This window comes from Rhineura floridana, chromosome 7 (assembly GCF_030035675.1).
Source record: "Rhineura floridana isolate rRhiFlo1 chromosome 7, rRhiFlo1.hap2, whole genome shotgun sequence".
Classification (NCBI taxonomy): Eukaryota; Metazoa; Chordata; class Lepidosauria; order Squamata; family Rhineuridae; genus Rhineura; species Rhineura floridana.
The window spans coordinates 98,031,695-98,049,790 of record NC_084486.1 but is presented as its reverse complement, the minus strand read 5'-3'; the positions used below and the strand labels follow the sequence as shown (position 1 = coordinate 98,049,790).

The 18,096-nt window shown below is 43.2% G+C and overlaps 1 protein-coding gene across 5 annotated transcripts; it reads left to right on the top strand.

Moving 5' to 3' along the window:
- Positions 1-1,102: 1,102 nt before the first annotated feature.
- Positions 1,103-17,090, top strand: D2HGDH (D-2-hydroxyglutarate dehydrogenase). 5 transcript variants are annotated; one of them, XM_061636638.1, is made up of 10 exons: positions 1,103-1,195; positions 2,025-2,407; positions 3,515-3,572; positions 6,067-6,206; positions 7,194-7,387; positions 8,405-8,573; positions 9,308-9,451; positions 10,679-10,821; positions 12,976-13,141; positions 16,151-17,090. In XM_061636638.1, the coding sequence occupies exons 2-10, from the start codon at positions 2,032-2,034 to the stop codon at positions 16,411-16,413; spliced, it is 1,653 nt and encodes a 550-aa protein (XP_061492622.1). In that variant the 5' UTR covers positions 1,103-1,195; positions 2,025-2,031; the 3' UTR covers positions 16,414-17,090. The 5 variants fall into 5 exon arrangements, with proteins under 5 accessions (XP_061492622.1, XP_061492621.1, XP_061492620.1 ...); XM_061636637.1 differs by having other exon boundaries at positions 1,175-1,195; positions 1,898-2,407; positions 10,703-10,821; XM_061636636.1 differs by having other exon boundaries at positions 1,175-1,195; positions 1,898-2,407.
- Positions 17,091-18,096: the final 1,006 nt, after the last annotated feature.

Genomic DNA, 18,096 nt, shown 5'->3' with positions numbered 1-18,096 from the left:
TTATTCCACTAACAGAGTCTTCAACACATAATAGCTGCTGTATTTCTAGACTCATGCTTTTTGTTTTTTAAAAAACCAACTCAATCCTTTGGTAAGGAGGGAAGTTTACCAATAAATGTCATATTCTCACATGAATGTCTTCAAGCACAAAATATGTTGCCTCAGGGTCACATTTGCCTCATGGGCAACCTTTGGAAGGCCATGCCATGGTGGCTAGTGCCCACTGGGACTGGTGGGGCTGACCTCAGGGAGGCCAACAGTAGGTGGAGCCACAGCCAATGACTGGAGGTGCCAACCAATTCTTATTTTGTATCCTTTTCCCTGGTGAGTTCTACAAAGCCAATGCTGAGACTAAGGAAGAAGTGCCAGCCCCTGGATTGGCTGGTAAATTAGAAAGCAGGCAGATGTGGGGTGGCTGAGGGCAGACTGTGATCAGTGGGGCAGTGCTCCATTTGCCCTCATGGACCAGCCTCCGCTAGCCAGTGGTATGCAACCAAGAGGCAAAAAGTGGGCAGAGCAACAGATACAGCTCTTATCTTTATTTTTTATTTATTAGATTTATATCCTGCCCTTCCTCCCAATAGGAGCCTTTGTATAGCAAGCTACATTCTAGCTAGGCAAGTCTGCGGTTTCTATCTACACCCACCACCACCACAGCTCTCCATCCAGGCAAGAAACAAGCATTATCACACCTTCCAGACAAGCAGAAGCACTGGAAAAGGGCGTGGGTGAGCCCACTGTCCTGGAATACGGGGAGTCACCTGGGAAGAATCCCGAGGGCCAGACAGAGCGGTCTGGAGGGGCATTTTCGGCCCCTGCGCCCCAGATGCCTCACCCTGGTGTAAACACTGGCCCTGACAGCCTGGCCGGAGGGCCTGTTTATATCTGGCTTGAGGCAGGTATTTTTGAACAGTAATGTAGATAATTTGGGATTGAAATCGGGAGGGGGGGGGTGAGGCAGCAAACGAGAGCATCTACCCACCAGCACCCCAAACTCTGCGAAAAGGGCGCCACTGAGAGGCTCGACGGAGCGAGCGCAACCTAGTTTACGTGCTGCGCGTGACCCGCCTCTTCGCTACGCCCACGCTGCGGATCTCTTCTCTGTTTGGTCGAGAAAAGGCGAGGAGGAGCCATCAGTGGACCTCCTAGAGGTGCCCGAGGAGAACTGCCTGAAATCCAGTCGGCCCAGTTAAAAGTGAGTATACAAAGCGCAGCTGCGCGGCCCCCGGCGGCGATTTCTCAGCTCTGTAATGTGTTTGGGTATTTCCTGTTCTTACCAGGTCGCCTGCTCCTGGGGGACAGTGTTACCTTGCAGTGCTCGGATTTGCCCGCCGTCTGCGGTCCTAGAGAGCAGCCGTACTCTCTACCGCTCAAGCAGGAAGGGGCATCTACCTCCGCCCATATCTCTCGCCCTGACAAAGATCGGGTTCCGTGCCTTATTAGTGCTGCACGCAGGCAGTGCCTAGCCCTGTTCCCGATGCCTTCTCCTCTCCGGAGATAATTTGCGGGCAATAACGTGTCTAATTGCAACTTTGCAAGGAGCAGCCGTATTAATCTGTTGCAGAAAACAACGGCGAGCCTCTTCGCACCTTAAACTATGATTGTTTGCATATAATCAGTGTTCACAGTTTACAGAGTGCAAGAAGACACTGCTCATTTTTTAGTGGGGGTGGGTAGGATTTGTCCTTGCCCATATACTATTGGATAAGCATTTTAGGTATGTGTTTAATTGTTGCATTTCATCTTAAGTCACTTTGAGACTTTGTCTTTTGGATAAAGAGACTGACAAATTTATAAATAAAAATACTGTGCTGTATTAAGGAATGTGTCTTCAGTGCTATGTTGTGTGATCCTGAAGCCATCCTACCCATGATCATGATCTTTTGCTTCCCAAAAGGGTTCTTTTTCATGGTTACCTCTTTCATGAAAACAAACTGCTGAAAAGAAAAGAAAAAAGAATCGGGTTGAGTGCCTTTTGCAGGGAGAGGATCAAACTGGATGTTTATTTTACGTTTGCACTTCAGGTTCATCATGGCTGTTTCCAGCCTTGTCTGGCATTCCCCATTTGGACACCATTGGCCCTTATCAAGATTACAGATCAGATGGCAGAGAAAAGCCTTGAGTCTGTGGATTAAGAAGGAAGGAACAGGGTCACTGACAAGAGAGGCATACATCATGCCTTCCATCCGATGGAGCATCAGTCACCTCAAGAGAGGTCTGCATGCTACCCAGATTCACCGCCAGGAAGTGATGCTCACCAGTGAGCGGTATGGGGTGCAGAGACTTCCCTTTGCTCATGTTTCCAGTACTGACTTATCTTTTTTTGAACACCTTATGCCTGGCAGAGTCATCACAGATTTAGATGAACTGAAACCTTTTAATGTGGACTGGCTGAAGTCTGTAAGAGGTAGGTTATTTTAACAATTTCATTTAAGAACATAAGAAGAGCCCTGCTGGATCAGGCCAGAGACCCATCTAGTCCAACATCCTGTTCTCACAGTGGCCAAGGAGATGCCTATGAGAAGCCTGCAAGCGGGACCCGAATGCAACATTACTCTTCTCACTTGTGATTCCCAGGAATTGGTATTCAGAGGCATACTTTCCAACAGTGGAGATAAAACATAGCCATTCTAGCTAGTCACCATGGATAGCCTTCATGAATTTGTCATCTTCCTTTAAAACTATACAGGTTGGTGGCCATCACTGCATCTTGTGAGAGAGAATCTGAGCACCCAGTGTGCTGTGTAAAGTACTTTCTTTTGTCAGTCTTGAATCTTCCAACATTCATCTTCATTTGATGGCCCCAAGTTCTAGTATTACAAGAGAGGGAGATTCTCCCTGTCCACTTTCTCCAAAGCATGCATAATTTTGTACAGCTCTGTCATGTCCCTCTTTACCTGACTTTTTTCTAAACTAAAATGCCTCATATGTTGTAATCTTTCATTGTAGGGGAATTGCTCCAACCCCTTGATCAGTTTGGTTGCCTTTTTCCAGCTCTGTTATACTTTTTCTGAGATGAGGCAATCAGAATTGTACATAGTATTCCAAGTATGGTTTCACCACCATAGATTTGTATAACAGCATCGTGATATTGGTAGTTTTATTTTCAGCCTTCCTAATAATCTAGCATGGAATTTGTGTCTTTCACAGCTGCTATACACTGTGCAGACATCTTCATCACGCTGTCAACTAACAACCCCAGTTACTGCCAGTTCAGATACCATTAGAGTATTTCTAAGTCTTATCTGGATATGCTGGGGATTGAACCTGGAACCTTTTGCATGCAACACATGTGTTCTGCCATGCAACTACAGTCTTTCTGGTTTTGAAAAGGCCTACTTTTCAAAATTACATTTTAATTAGAAATCTGCAATCTATGTTTTTCTACCTACATATCGTCCTTTAGCCATCTTAGTGCTAGCTAATTCAGCACAGGTATTTTTATAGCAGGAAAGAGTAAGGTGGGCCAGCCACACTAGAAGCTTAAATAGATTTTCTCACATTTGCATTACAGGCTGCAGTAAAGTGTTGCTGAAGCCACGGACAACAGCAGAAATATCTGAGATTCTCAGGTAACATCAATTGCTTTTACATGAACTTGATCAACAGTTCTGTATAGTAGTTTCGTGGCAAATTCAGAAGTGCAGGGTCCCTTCATAATAGTCACAGCCACATCCCCTTCTAAGATTATACAACCAACTAAGATTATAGAATAATCTGGCCAGGCTCGAATACTGCTTTCTGCTTCTCTATCACTGTCACCATTTGACTGTCCTTTCTCACTGTCAAGAGATGTTGCTTGAATTTCTGAATTCAGTGTCTGCACATTTATCTCCTTTTGCTACAAACTGCTTGATGATGTAAATGGGATGCTACCATTAGACTTCACTGTCTCTTCTTCTGCAGTTACAGAATTCTCTCTCTCCACATCTTGGCTTTTTGAAGCAGAAACTAATAAGAACTCCTTAGCTCCAATCAGCAGTAAAGGACAAGGAAGCAAGTTAGAAGACTCTTCTCAGTGGCTAACACACTGCCCTTTCATGCTGATTGGCTTGTAAGATGCTGGAGATGTAGGGACGCTGCTGGGACCAGGCTCCCAATAAAGTAAGGGGTCTAAGACCCCCGAGACCCTGGATGACTACAGCCCTGGTTCTATATTTAGGAAATTTGCCTTACTTCATACCACACTCTTACATTTTAAGAAGAGAAGTATATGATGCTGTTTTCCCTAATATGGGTCATATTCAGAGGTCATATGAAATCCCGGAGTTTTTTCCTCTATGTCCCTGTATTCTCTCTGGTAGACAGAGGCACTTAGGAAGAGAAAGCAAGACAACTCCTGTTACATTCACCTGAACACACAGTGCAAGAGTTAGGTTAGTACTCTTGAAAGAGGAGTCTGTACTTCCTCACTTTGCTCTCACTGTGAGCAGCAGGTAAATCATATAGAATGACATAGTGGGAAGTAACCTTAGAGGTCATCTATCCCAACCTCCTGCTCATTGCGGGATATACATTGCAGGATGCACCTACAGCATCCGGCCTCTGCTTAAATACTCCAGCAAAAGAGAGTCCACCAACTTCCGAGACAACCTATTCAACCATCTAACAGTTCTTACCATTAGGAAGGTTCTTCTAATGGTAGCAGAAATCTGCTTCCCTGCAATTTCCACCCATCGGTTCTAGTCCTGACCTTTGGAGCAACAGAGAAGACATCTTAACCTTTAGTGTATTAGTTAAACTGAAAAACTGCCTGCGTAAACATGGCCTTGTTTTTTGTTGTTTTCTTTCTTTACGTTTTTTAAAATGTATTTATATAGCTTATATACCACTTAATATAAACAAACTCTAAGTGGTTTACAAAAGAAACGAATATGAACAATAGCATTTTAAAAATAATTTCAAAGTACTGGTAAATACCAATAAAATATGAAGCAAAATATGAGCAGTATAATCTACATTTTCATAAATACGCTCTACATTTTCTTTAGTCTAATTTTTCATAAATACACATAACATTTACAGTCCAGTCCATTTTGCATTTCCCATGGAGAGCACAGAATTAATGGGAAAAGACATGCTTTTAGTTTTGAAATCTTTTCTCCCTGATTGGCTTTTTCACAGTTTTCTGAGTTAAAATAAAGAAATAGAGCATAGACCTCTTCCAAGATTCTGGAGGTTCATCATCTGTTAGAAGCATTCTGTTTATTTCCTCATTAAGCAGAATGAAAGTTTCCTATAGAGGAAATTTCCTATAGAGAAATTGTGGCAGTTATGACAAAGGGTGAATTCAGTCAACTTGCTTTTTTATTGTTGTTGGGTTTTTTATAAAATACTGAAGAAGTTAATTGATGCTAGGTGAGATAGAAGAAGGTTTCTGATGTGTATGTACCGTGGATCTGAAATCTGTAGGAGTTATTTCTCAGTCTCTCTTCCTATGCACTTTTCTCCCTCCCACCTTCCCTTCTTCTCTCTATTACCACTTTTTCTCTCCCTTTCCCCCTGTTTTTTCCTTTTGTCTTCTGTATGAAATGTTGCTGAGGGCTGCATGAAATTAAGCCAAAGGCCACCTGCTCTTCTCTGGCACCTGGCTGCCCACCCCTGCATTAAAGGGATGCATGGCATCTCAGGCCACACCCATGCATGCATGTATACAGATATATAACCAAATAGAGAAAATGTGTGAACTGAAATCATACCAAGATAGCTCGCAGTAACTTCTGAGATCATGGCCACACTTTCTCCTATTGTTTCTACCACTATGACTGCAAGCTTAGGAATCACAGTGGCTATATATGTGGACTACCAAATTTGCACTCATGTGGCACTCTAGTATCCAGCAGGGTTTTGGATCTCGACCCACTATTTGAAGTCTACTGCAGTAATGGGATTAGTGTAAATATTAAAAGTGTATAGGCTATATTGAGTAGAAGCAGCCATGTTGACTCTGAGTTAGTCTAGAATTTAGGAAGGAAGAGTTTTCCGTTTCAGAAGTGCAACATTTTCATAGGCATATAATATACCTTTAGGAACAAGACCCTATGGGCAAAATGTGTTCTCTTTCAGGTACTGCAATGAGAGGAATTTGGCTGTGAACCCTCAGGGGGGTAACACTGGCCTTGTTGGGGGCAGCGTCCCTGTCTTTGATGAGATCATTCTCTCCACAGCTCTTATGAACCAGGTCATCAGCTTTGACAATGTTTCTGGTAAATATATTTTCCTAGGAAAAATTGGTTCATCTAGTAGTGATCCTCTAAAGATTACCTTTCTCCTAAATTAGGGATGGGGAACCTGTACCCCTCCAGATCTTGCTGGACTGCAGGTCCCATCATTTCTAACCGTTTGGCTGGGGCTCATGGGAATTAGAACCCAACTTCATCTGGAAGGTCACAAGTTCCTCACCCCGTCCTAAGAGTTTCTTGTAGGGGCCACATTTGCACCATACATTTGTTACACTATTATCCCACTTTAAACAGTCATGCTTTCCCCCAAAGAATCATGGGAAGTGTAGTTTGTGGTGCTGAGAGTTGTGAGGAGACCCCCAAATCCCCTCATAGACCTGTAGTTCCCAGAATTCTCTGGGAAGAGGGTCTGACTGTTAAACCACACTGACAATGGTAGCTCTGTGAGGAGAACAGGAGTCTCTTCACAACTCTCAGCACCCTTCACAAACTACACTTCCCATGATTCTTTGGGGGAAACCATGGCTGTTCAAAGTGGAATAATAGTGGAATAAATGTCTGGTGTGACAGTGGTCAGGGAGGACAAGATGGGAGTTTCCTGAACCCAGAAGGTATGGCAAAGTTGATCTCTCCCCTGCCAATAGCAATGGGGTGCAAGCTTAAAATAAGGGAGAGTGTATTTTCAAAAGTGTTTATGGCACACTGCCTAGTAGCACAAGCCACAGATAACAGCTGGGCAGCAAAAAAATGATACACCATGTAATGCTGGTTGTGTTACTGGCAGTAAATGAAAGAACTGGATAATGATGCCAATAAATAAGTATAATATAGGAAACAAGAAACCCACCTCTCAGGTCCTTGAAAATCTTGCTGAGGCTGTTTTGGAGGAGATAAACACCTGGTCCTCCTTTGACAGACTTCTGAAGTAGATTTCTTTGGGTTTCAATCAGGCTATCAAAAAGAAAGTTTGCATTAATCTCTCAGACTGTGAATGGATGCTTATTTTTTCAGGAATCCTGGTTTGTCAGGCTGGCTGCGTTTTAGAAAACCTCAACCAGTATCTGGAGCAGCTGGATTTCATCATGCCTCTTGACCTAGGAGCAAAGGGCAGTTGCCACATTGGAGGGAACGCAGCTACAAATGCTGGTGGCTTGCGGCTCCTGAGGTATGGCTCTCTCCGAGGAACGGTTCTAGGATTAGAAGTGGTAAGATGAAACTTTGAATGCTGCTTCCCGTATTTTGTCTTCTTCCTATCCATTATAATGAGGGTAGCAAGGTGGCTGCCCACAGGTCTGATTAAGCCCTAGCTGGTAGCCTGCCAGCCCCCTTGACCCAATATGGCGCCACCGCTGGAGGGTGGGAAATGCAGAATCACCAGAAGATGTTCATCCTCGTCAGGGTGCTGAGCTGGGTGGCAAGGTTGCCCAGAGGGTGGGTGCCCAGCCCAGAGCCACTGTCAGGATACATATCACTCCGTCCTCCTCACTCACCAAATGACTAATCTCATGAGTGTGAGGAGGAAGCAATCTTCATCCTGTGTGTACCTGCGTGTACATCTTCCCTAGCGTGTATGTGATATGTATGCACGCCTGCTAGTGTGTGTATGCCAGCTGTGGGTTGCCATGCCCACTTGATGGCCCCACCCAGCACTGGCACATGGCCCCTGGAAATGTCTGAAGGTGATGACATGGCCCTCGGACCCGAAAAAGTTAGCCACCCCTGCTTCATAACTTCACTCCTCCAGATACACCTTCTATATTTATTGAATTATTAGCTTCTTACTTCATTTCAAATATGACTCTGTTTTATTGTCTTTTTTTAAAAAAAATTGCAACCTGGAATATTTTGTGTAACGGTAACTAATTAATTTATTTGAAAATGGTATGAATAATTTTAGACCCCATCTGCACTATACTTTGAAAGCCGTGTTATACCCCGGTTCTCCTCACAGAGCTACAGTTCCCAGAGTTCCCTGGGAAGAGGGACTGACTATTAAACCTCTCTGTAGCTCTGTGAAGGGAATAGGGGTCTCCTAATAACTCTCACCACCCTTAATGAAGTTCCTTACAGCTCCCAGGAGTCTTTGGGGGAAATCATTATTGCTTAAAGTAGTCCAATACTGCTTCAAAGGTATAGTGCAGATGGGGCCCTATTGTTGTAGCCACCTTTCTTTAAAAACAACCAAATCCATCAAGGACCTTTGAAAGGATGCCCTCTTTCAGGTGCTGGCTGATGGTTCCATTCTGAACTGTTTGGCATCTTTGCGGAAGGATAATACTGGCTATGACTTGAAACAGTTGTTCATTGGATCTGAGGGGACCTTGGGGGTCATTACTGCTGTCTCCATCCTCTGTCCACGAAAACCCAAGGCTGTGAATCTAGCATTTCTTGGTAAGAGCCATCCTCATCTCTGTTTCCAGAAGTGGCATTTGTAATTATTAGTGATGTTATCGCAAGACTGGACTTGGATGCAACAGTCCTTGTGGTGAAACTGTTATGACCCCCTAAGTCTGGTTAGTTATATTTAGCTTGTGTTTCCACTGAAGGTGATGGCTGGCTTTGCTAAGAAAGGTCAGGATAAGAACAGAGAAGTGTAAAAGCAGAATGCTTAATTAAAGCAACAAACAGATTGCTTTTCACCATCAGCTTTAAAACTATATATGCCTGGAATACTTCTGGGCCCAGCTTCAAAATAAACATTCACTGTGCAAAGGAACTGTAAATAAGTTACAGAGCAATCCTAACCAGGTCTACTCAGAAGTTAGTCCTATTGCACTCAGTGGGGTTTAGTCCCAGGTAAATGAGGCTAGGTTTGCAACTTTAATCTGTTTTATTGGTGTCATTCCTAAAGCTGCAGTCTCTGTAGTTTTGCAGCACTGAAGTGGAATGAAACAGGTTGCGCCTCCAGCTTGAAGAATATGGGGAAAGAGAGTTCAGTGGTTAGCAAGGACACCCCAAATATAAGCTCCCCCTTTCCATCTCTGTAGATACAGCTTTGAGCATTACTGCACATGTGGACTCCTTTTTTAACACGAATAGCAGTGATGGTGTTCTTCACCTAGCTGTTTTCAATTTTTCCTCTACTCTTTTATTTATTGTTTTTATGTTTGTTTTTTTCTGAAAAGGTTGTCCAGGGTTCTCTCAGGTCCTGAGAACTTTCACTACCTGCAAGGGCATGCTGGGAGAAATCTTGTCTGCTTATGAGTTCATGGATAACAAGTGCATGAAGCTGGTTGAGCAACACCTCAAACTGGCCAACCCTGTGGCAGGTACCAGTACAAAATTCACAGAAGGGATTCCTTCACCAGTGTGGTCAACAAAACAAAAAATCAAATGGCTGGATTGAAATGTACTGGTTCCCTAGGTGCTTTCTTTGTTTGCTGCTACTCAGTTGTCCAATGTAATCTTAGGCTTAAATGCATTCTTTTGCTCATAGTCGCACTACATCATCGATTTTGTAGTCTTAAAAGATGCACAGGATACATGTTTTACCTGATGTTGTTTCACATCAAGATACTGATATTTTCTTATTTAACATTTACAAAAATTTTTTAACAAGCATTCCAAAACATGAATTTGTTAGACCATATGTAATTGTGATTTCTCTGCCATTTTCACAAATTCACAGAGCCATCCGGCAAGGGCAGGAGAATCTGTGGTGGTAGAACTGCCCAATCTTAAGCCCTGTTAGTCTCATGTTGGCCAAGATGGAATAGAGTCGGACAGACTGGAGGTGCATTGGAGGAACTTTCCCAATCTATCCCCAACATGACCCCAGAACACCCCCCCTTTTCCCTCTCCACCACTGGAGCACCAGTGGTGGAGGGGGCAACAGCAGGAGTCTTTTTCACAGTAGCCTGGAAAAGGCTTCTTAAGGACTACAGAAAGGGAGATCTGCAAAATCTTATGGTCCCTGGGATGCCTGTCTAGGATCCATAGGATTGATCCCTTATTGTTTAAATTACTATGACGCACCTGAAGAACATTAGAAGGAATTTCTAGTTCACAGAGCCATTTTTGGCTGTAAACAGGGGCAACTAACTTGTGGTTCTTCAGATGTTGTTGGATTCCAATTCCCATCAGTCTCAGTCTGCTTAGCCACAGGTTGGAGATGATGGAAGTTGGAGTCTAACAACCTCTGGCTGGCTGCAGGTTAGCCTCCTCTGGAATAAAAGATGGATGTCAAGGGATTTGGTGAGGTTGCGGAAGATGATCTGGCACAACCCAGATGCCAGTGTGACTCAGTAAAGGGCCTTGTCCTGTTCTCCTTTGGTAGAAACCTTTTGGGCAGGTCAGCAGGATCCATTGAAGATGTTTTTTAAGCAATCTATAATTTAAGAAAAACACAATTTTCTTAGCTTCTGCCTGGTGCAGTAGGAGTCATTCCAGTGAATATAGCATGGTTTTTTGCTGTTGCAACTGACGTCTTATATCTGTGTACAGTATTTCAGCTGTTTGTGACTGTCTGTTTTCGGATTCTGCTTTTACAATTCCAGAAAGTCCTTTCTATGTGTTAATAGAGACTTCAGGCTCCAATTCTGCCCATGATGAGGAAAAGCTGAGCCATTTCTTGGAACGCGTCATGGCCTCTGATTTGGTAGTAGAGGGAACACTTGCCTCAGAAGATAAAAAAATTAAGGTAATTTCTCCTTCTTCCCAAATGTGATTGGTTTAGGGCTCTGATTTGAATCTGAACTACATACCAATGAATGTAGAACTATTTGCTTATGTGGCATAGATCAGTGATCCAAAATTGTCAGGCATTAAGGAATGCTGTAGGTGAATGATAGTTAATGGTTTCCAGGTCTCAGGATCCTACTAATATACAGAATGCATTTTATTTTATTTATTAGCATTTCTAAATGGTTTAATGTTTTTAAATGTTTAACAGTATACAAAAGTACCACATAAAAACAATAAAACAATAATGAAAACACTAAAACAGTATTCTAAAACGGAATAAGAGTGTCCACTATTATGGATCAGGGAAAGCAAAAAGATGTGTCTTTACAAAATGTCTGAAGGAACTGATGGATAATGCTTTACGTATTGCAAGGGGAGAGCAGAATGAGCTGGATCCCTTAGCTGATTTGGAGAGTCATGAAAGGGTAGCAAATTAATAGTTATTTAATTTATTATTGTCATATTTTTAACTGCCAGAGAAAGGGAAAAGTTAATGTGGTATTTTCTGCCCCAGGTGCCAAAATAACATGACTGGCCTTGGGAACTGTCTACATTGACTTGGGGGATAATATTTGCTACTCTGCCTCAGGCAGCAAAATCTCTTGAGGTGCCCTTTTCAGGTCTGTTTCACAACATTCCCATTCAGTCATCTTTTTTGCAGCCTCCTCTCTCATAATATTAATGAGCAGATCTTAAGATAGTTAATGAAACATATTTAAATAATGACGTAGCTTAACTTCTGTATGCAGCAGTAGGGAAATGCCTTCTCTGAATGCCCAAACTGCTGTTTGAATTGTTCCAAATTCAAGAAGCAGTCTGACGATTAAGCATGGGAGCTTTTTGAAGAGGATATTAGGAAGGAAGGCGTGTTTGTGTTGGGGGGTTGTCACCTTTGCAAAGGTCTTGCATGTAATCAGTAAAGGTTTTTTTGAACTTGCAAGGGTTCAGTAAGCAGGTTTGAGGTTTCTAGGGCCAGGCCTTTCTAAACGGTAGCATGGAGAAAATAATCAGGTGTGCATCTAAGACATGCATGTGCAGCCCTTTGAATCTCAGCAAAAGCATTTTATAAAGCCACAGGTATTGGAAAAAAGATTTATATTGCACAGCTCTTTTTGTGTTTCATTTTGACTGGCATGTAACCTCTGGTGGCAGAACTAGTACTGCAGACATGATGTAAGGATGCTATTTGCTTTGCTGGATAGCTTATTGTGTCGATTCCACGTTTGGATGCTAGTTGGCCGAAACATGAAAATGGACTGCCTTCAAGTCGATTCCGAATTATGGTGACCCAATGAATAGGGTTTTCATGGTAAGCAGTATTCAGAGGTGGTTTACCATTGCCTTCCTCTGAGGCGAGAGGCAGTGACTGGCCCAAGGTCACCCAGTGAGCTTCATGGCTTTGTGGGGATTCAAACCCTGGTCTTCCAGGTTGTAGTCCAATACTCTAACCACTACACCACATATTGACTGCTTTCTCTGTGCACTGCAACAAAAACAATATAAAGAAGGGCGGCTGCTTTACTAGAAATTGACTGCTTTACTAGAAAGACAGAAATGGTTGTAAGTTAAGAGGGCACTTCCAGACTATTGCTGTTTTCGGGTGGGAGTCAGTCACATACCAGCAAATTCAGGTTACGCTATTATAGTTCATTGGGAAGTCTTGCACAACAAACCGACTTCCCCAAAAGATCAGACTTGCACTGGAAAGTGTGGTAGAACAATTGCTTTGATGTAACATCATCTACCTTCCTTGCAAACAAATCAGACTAAATGCTCAATTGTCTGGAAGAGATTTTAGTGACTTGTATGCAAGATTTTAGTGACTTGTATCACTATAATCTAGCTGCAATGCTGCAAAGGAAGACTTAAGCTGCTCTGGCATCACTCATTGCAAAGGCAAAATGTCACCCCAGCGCTATATAAATTTTTGGTGACTCATTGAATTTAGGGTAAATTCACTGTTCTTTGAAGATTAATTAGTGCTCTTAACATATACACCCAAGTAGCAGAGAAGGTGTATCCAGTGGCATTAAGCTAGCAGTCCACTTGTGTAAAACCATCCACTTGGAATGAAAATGAAATCATTTTGTTTCCATCCAAATCAATGCAGGCACTGTGGGCTTTACGGGAACGGATCACAGAGGCCTTGACTTACGATGGATTCGTTTACAAATATGACATTTCGCTTCCTGTGGAGAAACTCTATGATCTTGTGACTGACATGCGGGCACGACTAGGCAGAAATGCTAAGAATGTAGTGGGCTACGGCCATCTAGGTGAGTTGACGCATGCTTGAAAACAAATGGCCTTCCTTTGTCTTCATGGATTTGAGTCTAGAGTTATTGTAGCAAAGTGGCTGGATGATCTCACCTGTGCCCTGAACTGCTAGATAATGTTTGGCCAGCTTCTGTCTCTCAGCCTCAACCCAGATCAGGGGTAAAGGCATCTGCAGTATGGGCTCAATAATACTGAGCTACCTTACAAAGTTGTTGTACGGATTGGTGAAACAATGTAGCAGTTAGGTGTGGACAGTTCAGTTTGAAGCTGGTTGGGCCCCATTCTCATGTGTTCACAACAGTGTTCCATATCTGCATTTTATATGCCTTTTTAAAAAAAAGAAATATGAATGATTTTTTTTAAAGTCCTTACATCTTACGAGATAGCAAGTGCTGACTTCTAACCTTTTTTGAAAACTAGTAATAGCTGCCTGGACTAGCTAGAAAGTCTGGCTTGTGTTGTACAGGTTGAAAATTGGCTGCCCTGGGCTCCTTCTGGGAGGAAGGCTAGGATATAAATTTAATAAATAAATAAAGTGGGGTCACAAATGCTTCTGGGAGTGATGGGACATGATGATATACTGTCCCTCCCAGGGATGTTGCAAAGGCCATCTGCAATGGATCATGGGGGCAGCCATCTCTTTTTCCATATGGCGTCCATGAGAGGCTCAGTAAAAGCAGACTTTTTTTCCCTATACAACATGGATGGGGAACCTCAGGCCAGGGGGCCAAATGTAGCCCTCCAGGCTTTTCTATCTGGCCCTTGGGGCTCTCCACACGCCACACCCTCTCCGTAGCCACACCTCTCAATGGCCCTGCTTTGTACCCTCTAGAGTGTTTTGCCTGGATGGATTGTGTTCTTGAACTCTAATACTGTAGTGCTTCTTGCTTGCCTAGATGGAGGTGTATGTGTAGAAACTAGCCTGCTGTACAAATGTAAAAATCACATTTGTTATTCTGCCCACTTTCGCCTCTGGCCCTGCTCACCGCTGCCATATGGCCTCCAGAAGATTGCCAAGAAAGAAATGTGGGCCTTGGGCTGAAAATCATTCCCCTTCCCTGCTATATAATGTTTCTGGGTGTGACAGCACACTGTCATGTCCCATCACTCCATTTTCAAACTGTGTGGTAGGAGTCACACTTTTTGGCTACTCGTGGTGCGTATTGCCTGTTTAAAAATGGGGAGGGAGGAATCAGCTTTTGGAACACCTCATACAATTTGTTGTGGACATGGAATCCAAAGAAAGAGCTCGTTCTGATCTGCGCATTAATCCGGGAAGTATGGATCAAGCGAGTCTGCTTCAGAATTTGTAGTTGCCAGATCTCACACCCCTAGTAGCATGGTATAAATGCCAAGTTATTTTATTCTTGCTTTGTCTTGAACAGTGAGGCTGTTCCCAAGAGCTGTTCCCAAGAGCACCAAAAACATTATAATATGGAATTATACATGTACGCAGGCACACATCAAAACACATCAAAACCAACTGGAGTTGATTAACTGGGAATGAGGCTGGAATGGGATGAACTATTCCAATGCACACTATCAAGAAACTGTGTGGGAACCTGCTTTAATTGCTGTCCCTGGAAAAGCCATTCGCATGTAGTGACTCACCATGCAGATACTATTATTTTTCTCTATGTTACTGCAGTCTGTTCTCTGGCAGTTTGTGATGATATCCAGAAAAGCACTGCATCAGACTTGTGAACCAACATTACATACAAATGGCTTGTCTTGCAGAATAGCTACCCCTCCCCATCCTGGAGTAATTTAATGTGTTCAGTGTGCAGTCTCTTGTTTGTGTGCGTTGGCTCTCGGACATCTAATGGTGAAAAATAGCCCCAGGTAAACATTGGGGAAAGGGCCAAAATTAGATCCATGTGATGTGAAAAGAACAGAGCTTTTCAGGACATTATAAAAGTAAGCGAATGATGAAAGGACACATGGGGAAAGGAGTTTACCTTTTACTACAAAAAGAAAATGAAACTTTCCATTCTTACTATGCTTTGGTCTTTGACCCAAAACACTTGGCTGCTGCAGATCAACATTATCGATTAATTGATTGCATTTGTGTCCCATCCTCATCCAAGGAGTTGAGAGTGGCTATGTGATCCTTCTTTCCCCCACCCATTTTATCCTCACAACAGTCCTTTGAGGCAGGCTAAGTGACTGACCTAAGGTCCCCCAGTGACTTCGGTGGCTGAATGGGTATTTCAACCTTGGTCTCCCCAGTTCTAGTTTGACCCTAGCCCAGGGTTCCCCATCCTGGTAAGCCAAAACATCCAGAGGGCACAAGTTGCAGAAGGCCACTATACTGGTTTTAGGAGAAGCAGAAAGGGAGACAAGGCAGTAACTGTGAAATTGTAGCAAAGGCAGCAGGGCCTGATGAAGTTAAGAGTGGCTTCACAAGCTACAAAAAAACAGGAAGATGCTTGGTATTACTGTGCGCCCGGTGTAACATACAAAACATTCCTTTGGGGAAATAAGATGCACAAGCTCCTCTTTTGTGCATAATAAGAAGCATAATAAGAAAGCATAGCTCACTTGTACAACCTCTTCCTGTTACTTCATTGCAGCCTAACCTCACAGTGGTACATAAAATATTAAAAGAATAAATGGGAATAGTCTTGGAGTGCTTGTTTGTCTTTCAATACAAATGGAGGGGAGGGGAGCTCCCTGAGGGTTGAATAAAGGTTTGCCACTGTGTGAGCTTGCTCTAGGCTTGGCATCTCTGCCCTCTTCTGAGTCCTCTCACCATCTGAAAGGACGTTGGTGATGACAGTGGTGAGAGATAATGGAAGTTGTAGTCCAGCAACATCTGGAGGGCACCACATTGTATACCCCTGCCTTACACCAATTATTTTCACTATATATATATTTAAAAATACACATCTTTTGTAAAGAGAGAAAGTATGGGGAATTGTTGCACAGTAAACCCACTGAATGAATGTGCTGCCTGCATTCTGTTTTGAAACCAACCATTTCCCACCTTTGGGGCTTTGCTTTGGCAGGAGATGGAAACCTGCACCTGAACATCACAGCGGAGTCCTACAGTCATTCTCTGCTAGAGGCCATTGAGCCATATGTGTACGAGTGGACTTCCCAGTATCACGGGAGTATCAGTGCAGAACATGGCCTGGGCTTTAAGAAGAAGCATTATATCTACTACAGTAAGCCCCAAGAGGCAGTCCTTCTCATGCAGCAGTTCAAAGCTCTTTTGGACCCCAAAGGGATTCTAAATCCTTACAAGACATTACCGGTCAAGGCTGTATGATTGTGCCTCTGAAGAAGGGGATCTGTAGCCTTTTGTGTAGAGGTTTTCTAGCACAGGAGCTGTAATAAATTGTGATGCTGGAGCCTGAAATGGTGGCTTGTACAAATGGTAAAGCTGAATTCTCTTCCCAGTATTATCTGTCTACCAGCTCCTAAGCCAGCGTTTCCCAACTAGTGGGCCACCAGATGTTGTTGGACCACAATTCCCATCTTTCCTGACCATTGGCAATGCTGGCTGAGGCTGATGGGAGTTGTGGTCTAACAACATCTGGTGGCCCACTAGTTGGGAAAGGCTGTCCTAAGCTTTGAATGGTCTAGAAAGCAGAAAGCACTGCTAAAGAGAGTACCTTTAGGCACTCTGTTTTCTAACCATCTTACCTTCAGATTGCTCTCTATTTTCAGGGTTCTGTTCATCTGTATACAGCATGTACAAGTGGAATTTCATAGGGCATAGTGGTGGTAAGAAAATCTTTTACAGGCAGAAATCCCAGACATTTGTTTTCCATTGCAGTTACGTATATTCAAAACACAATCAGTAGCTGCAGGACTGTGCAAGAACCTTGAAGATAAGTGTGGGTATTATGTGCTTTGAACTGAGGGTAGGAAATAAACATTTTACCTCTTTCCATGGAAAAATCAAAAATAATAAAACTTGAAAGTGTTTTCTTGTTTGCTCTACATTTCAGTGTAGCCTTTCTTTGTAGCTTCCTCATCTTTATTTTTTATTTTTCAAAAACCTACATCTCCCATCATCCCTGATCATTGGCCATACTGACTGGGGTTGGTGTGAGTTGAGTCCAGCAACTTTTGGAGGACCACAGATTCCCCCACCCCCTGTCTTAACTGATGTCCTGTTTAAGCTGAGAATGAAACTCTAAAATGATGGCAGTATGAACTGTGTATTTCTGACCATTGGCCATGCTGACTGGGGTTGATGGATGTTGTGGTCCAAAACATCGAGGGCACCAGGTGCGGAAGGCTTCTCAAGAGTTTAGACTTGGTGCTCTTTAAACTACAACTCCAGTCAGCCCTACCTGGCAGTCAGTCAGTATTCTGTGTCCACTAGGGATGGGGTTCGCTGCCTAGTTCTGATCCACTTGTGTTCCAATAATCCATCATTTGATCCAGATCCACCCTTTTTTTGTTCCCGCTTGCTTTGGCACTGCTGATTCAATCCGTGGTGGGGGTTTTTGGGGGAGTGAATTTTTTTCATAATTTTTAATGTAAATGCTTATATAAATGATCACAGTGTTTCACTTTTTTCCCTATTTGCATATCAATGAGGCAGATAATCGCCTTTGAGTCTGTGTCTTGCCTCGGGTTAACTGATGTGCTGCGTAATGATTCCTCTCCCATTCGCAATTCTTGAATTAGTTTGTCAGCAGCACTGCAGCAGCATCACCAGCCCCACTAGTAGCACAGAGAGAGACAGCCCGTGATGAGCTGTAGCAAAGTATGAAGATAATTACATAAAATAGGAGGAAAAATTCAGAAATTGCCTATTGCAGTCGCAGCTGCAAAATCGGTGCCAATTACAGCCACTGCCCACTGCAAGAAATCAGTGCTGGTCCGAAAAGATAGTGGACTGTCGAACTCAGTCAGAATCAAGTGCTAGGTCTGATTTAGCAGATATTCTTCCCCCTCCCTAGTGCCCACTGAGTATGTTCAGTCCTCCTTGACCTAG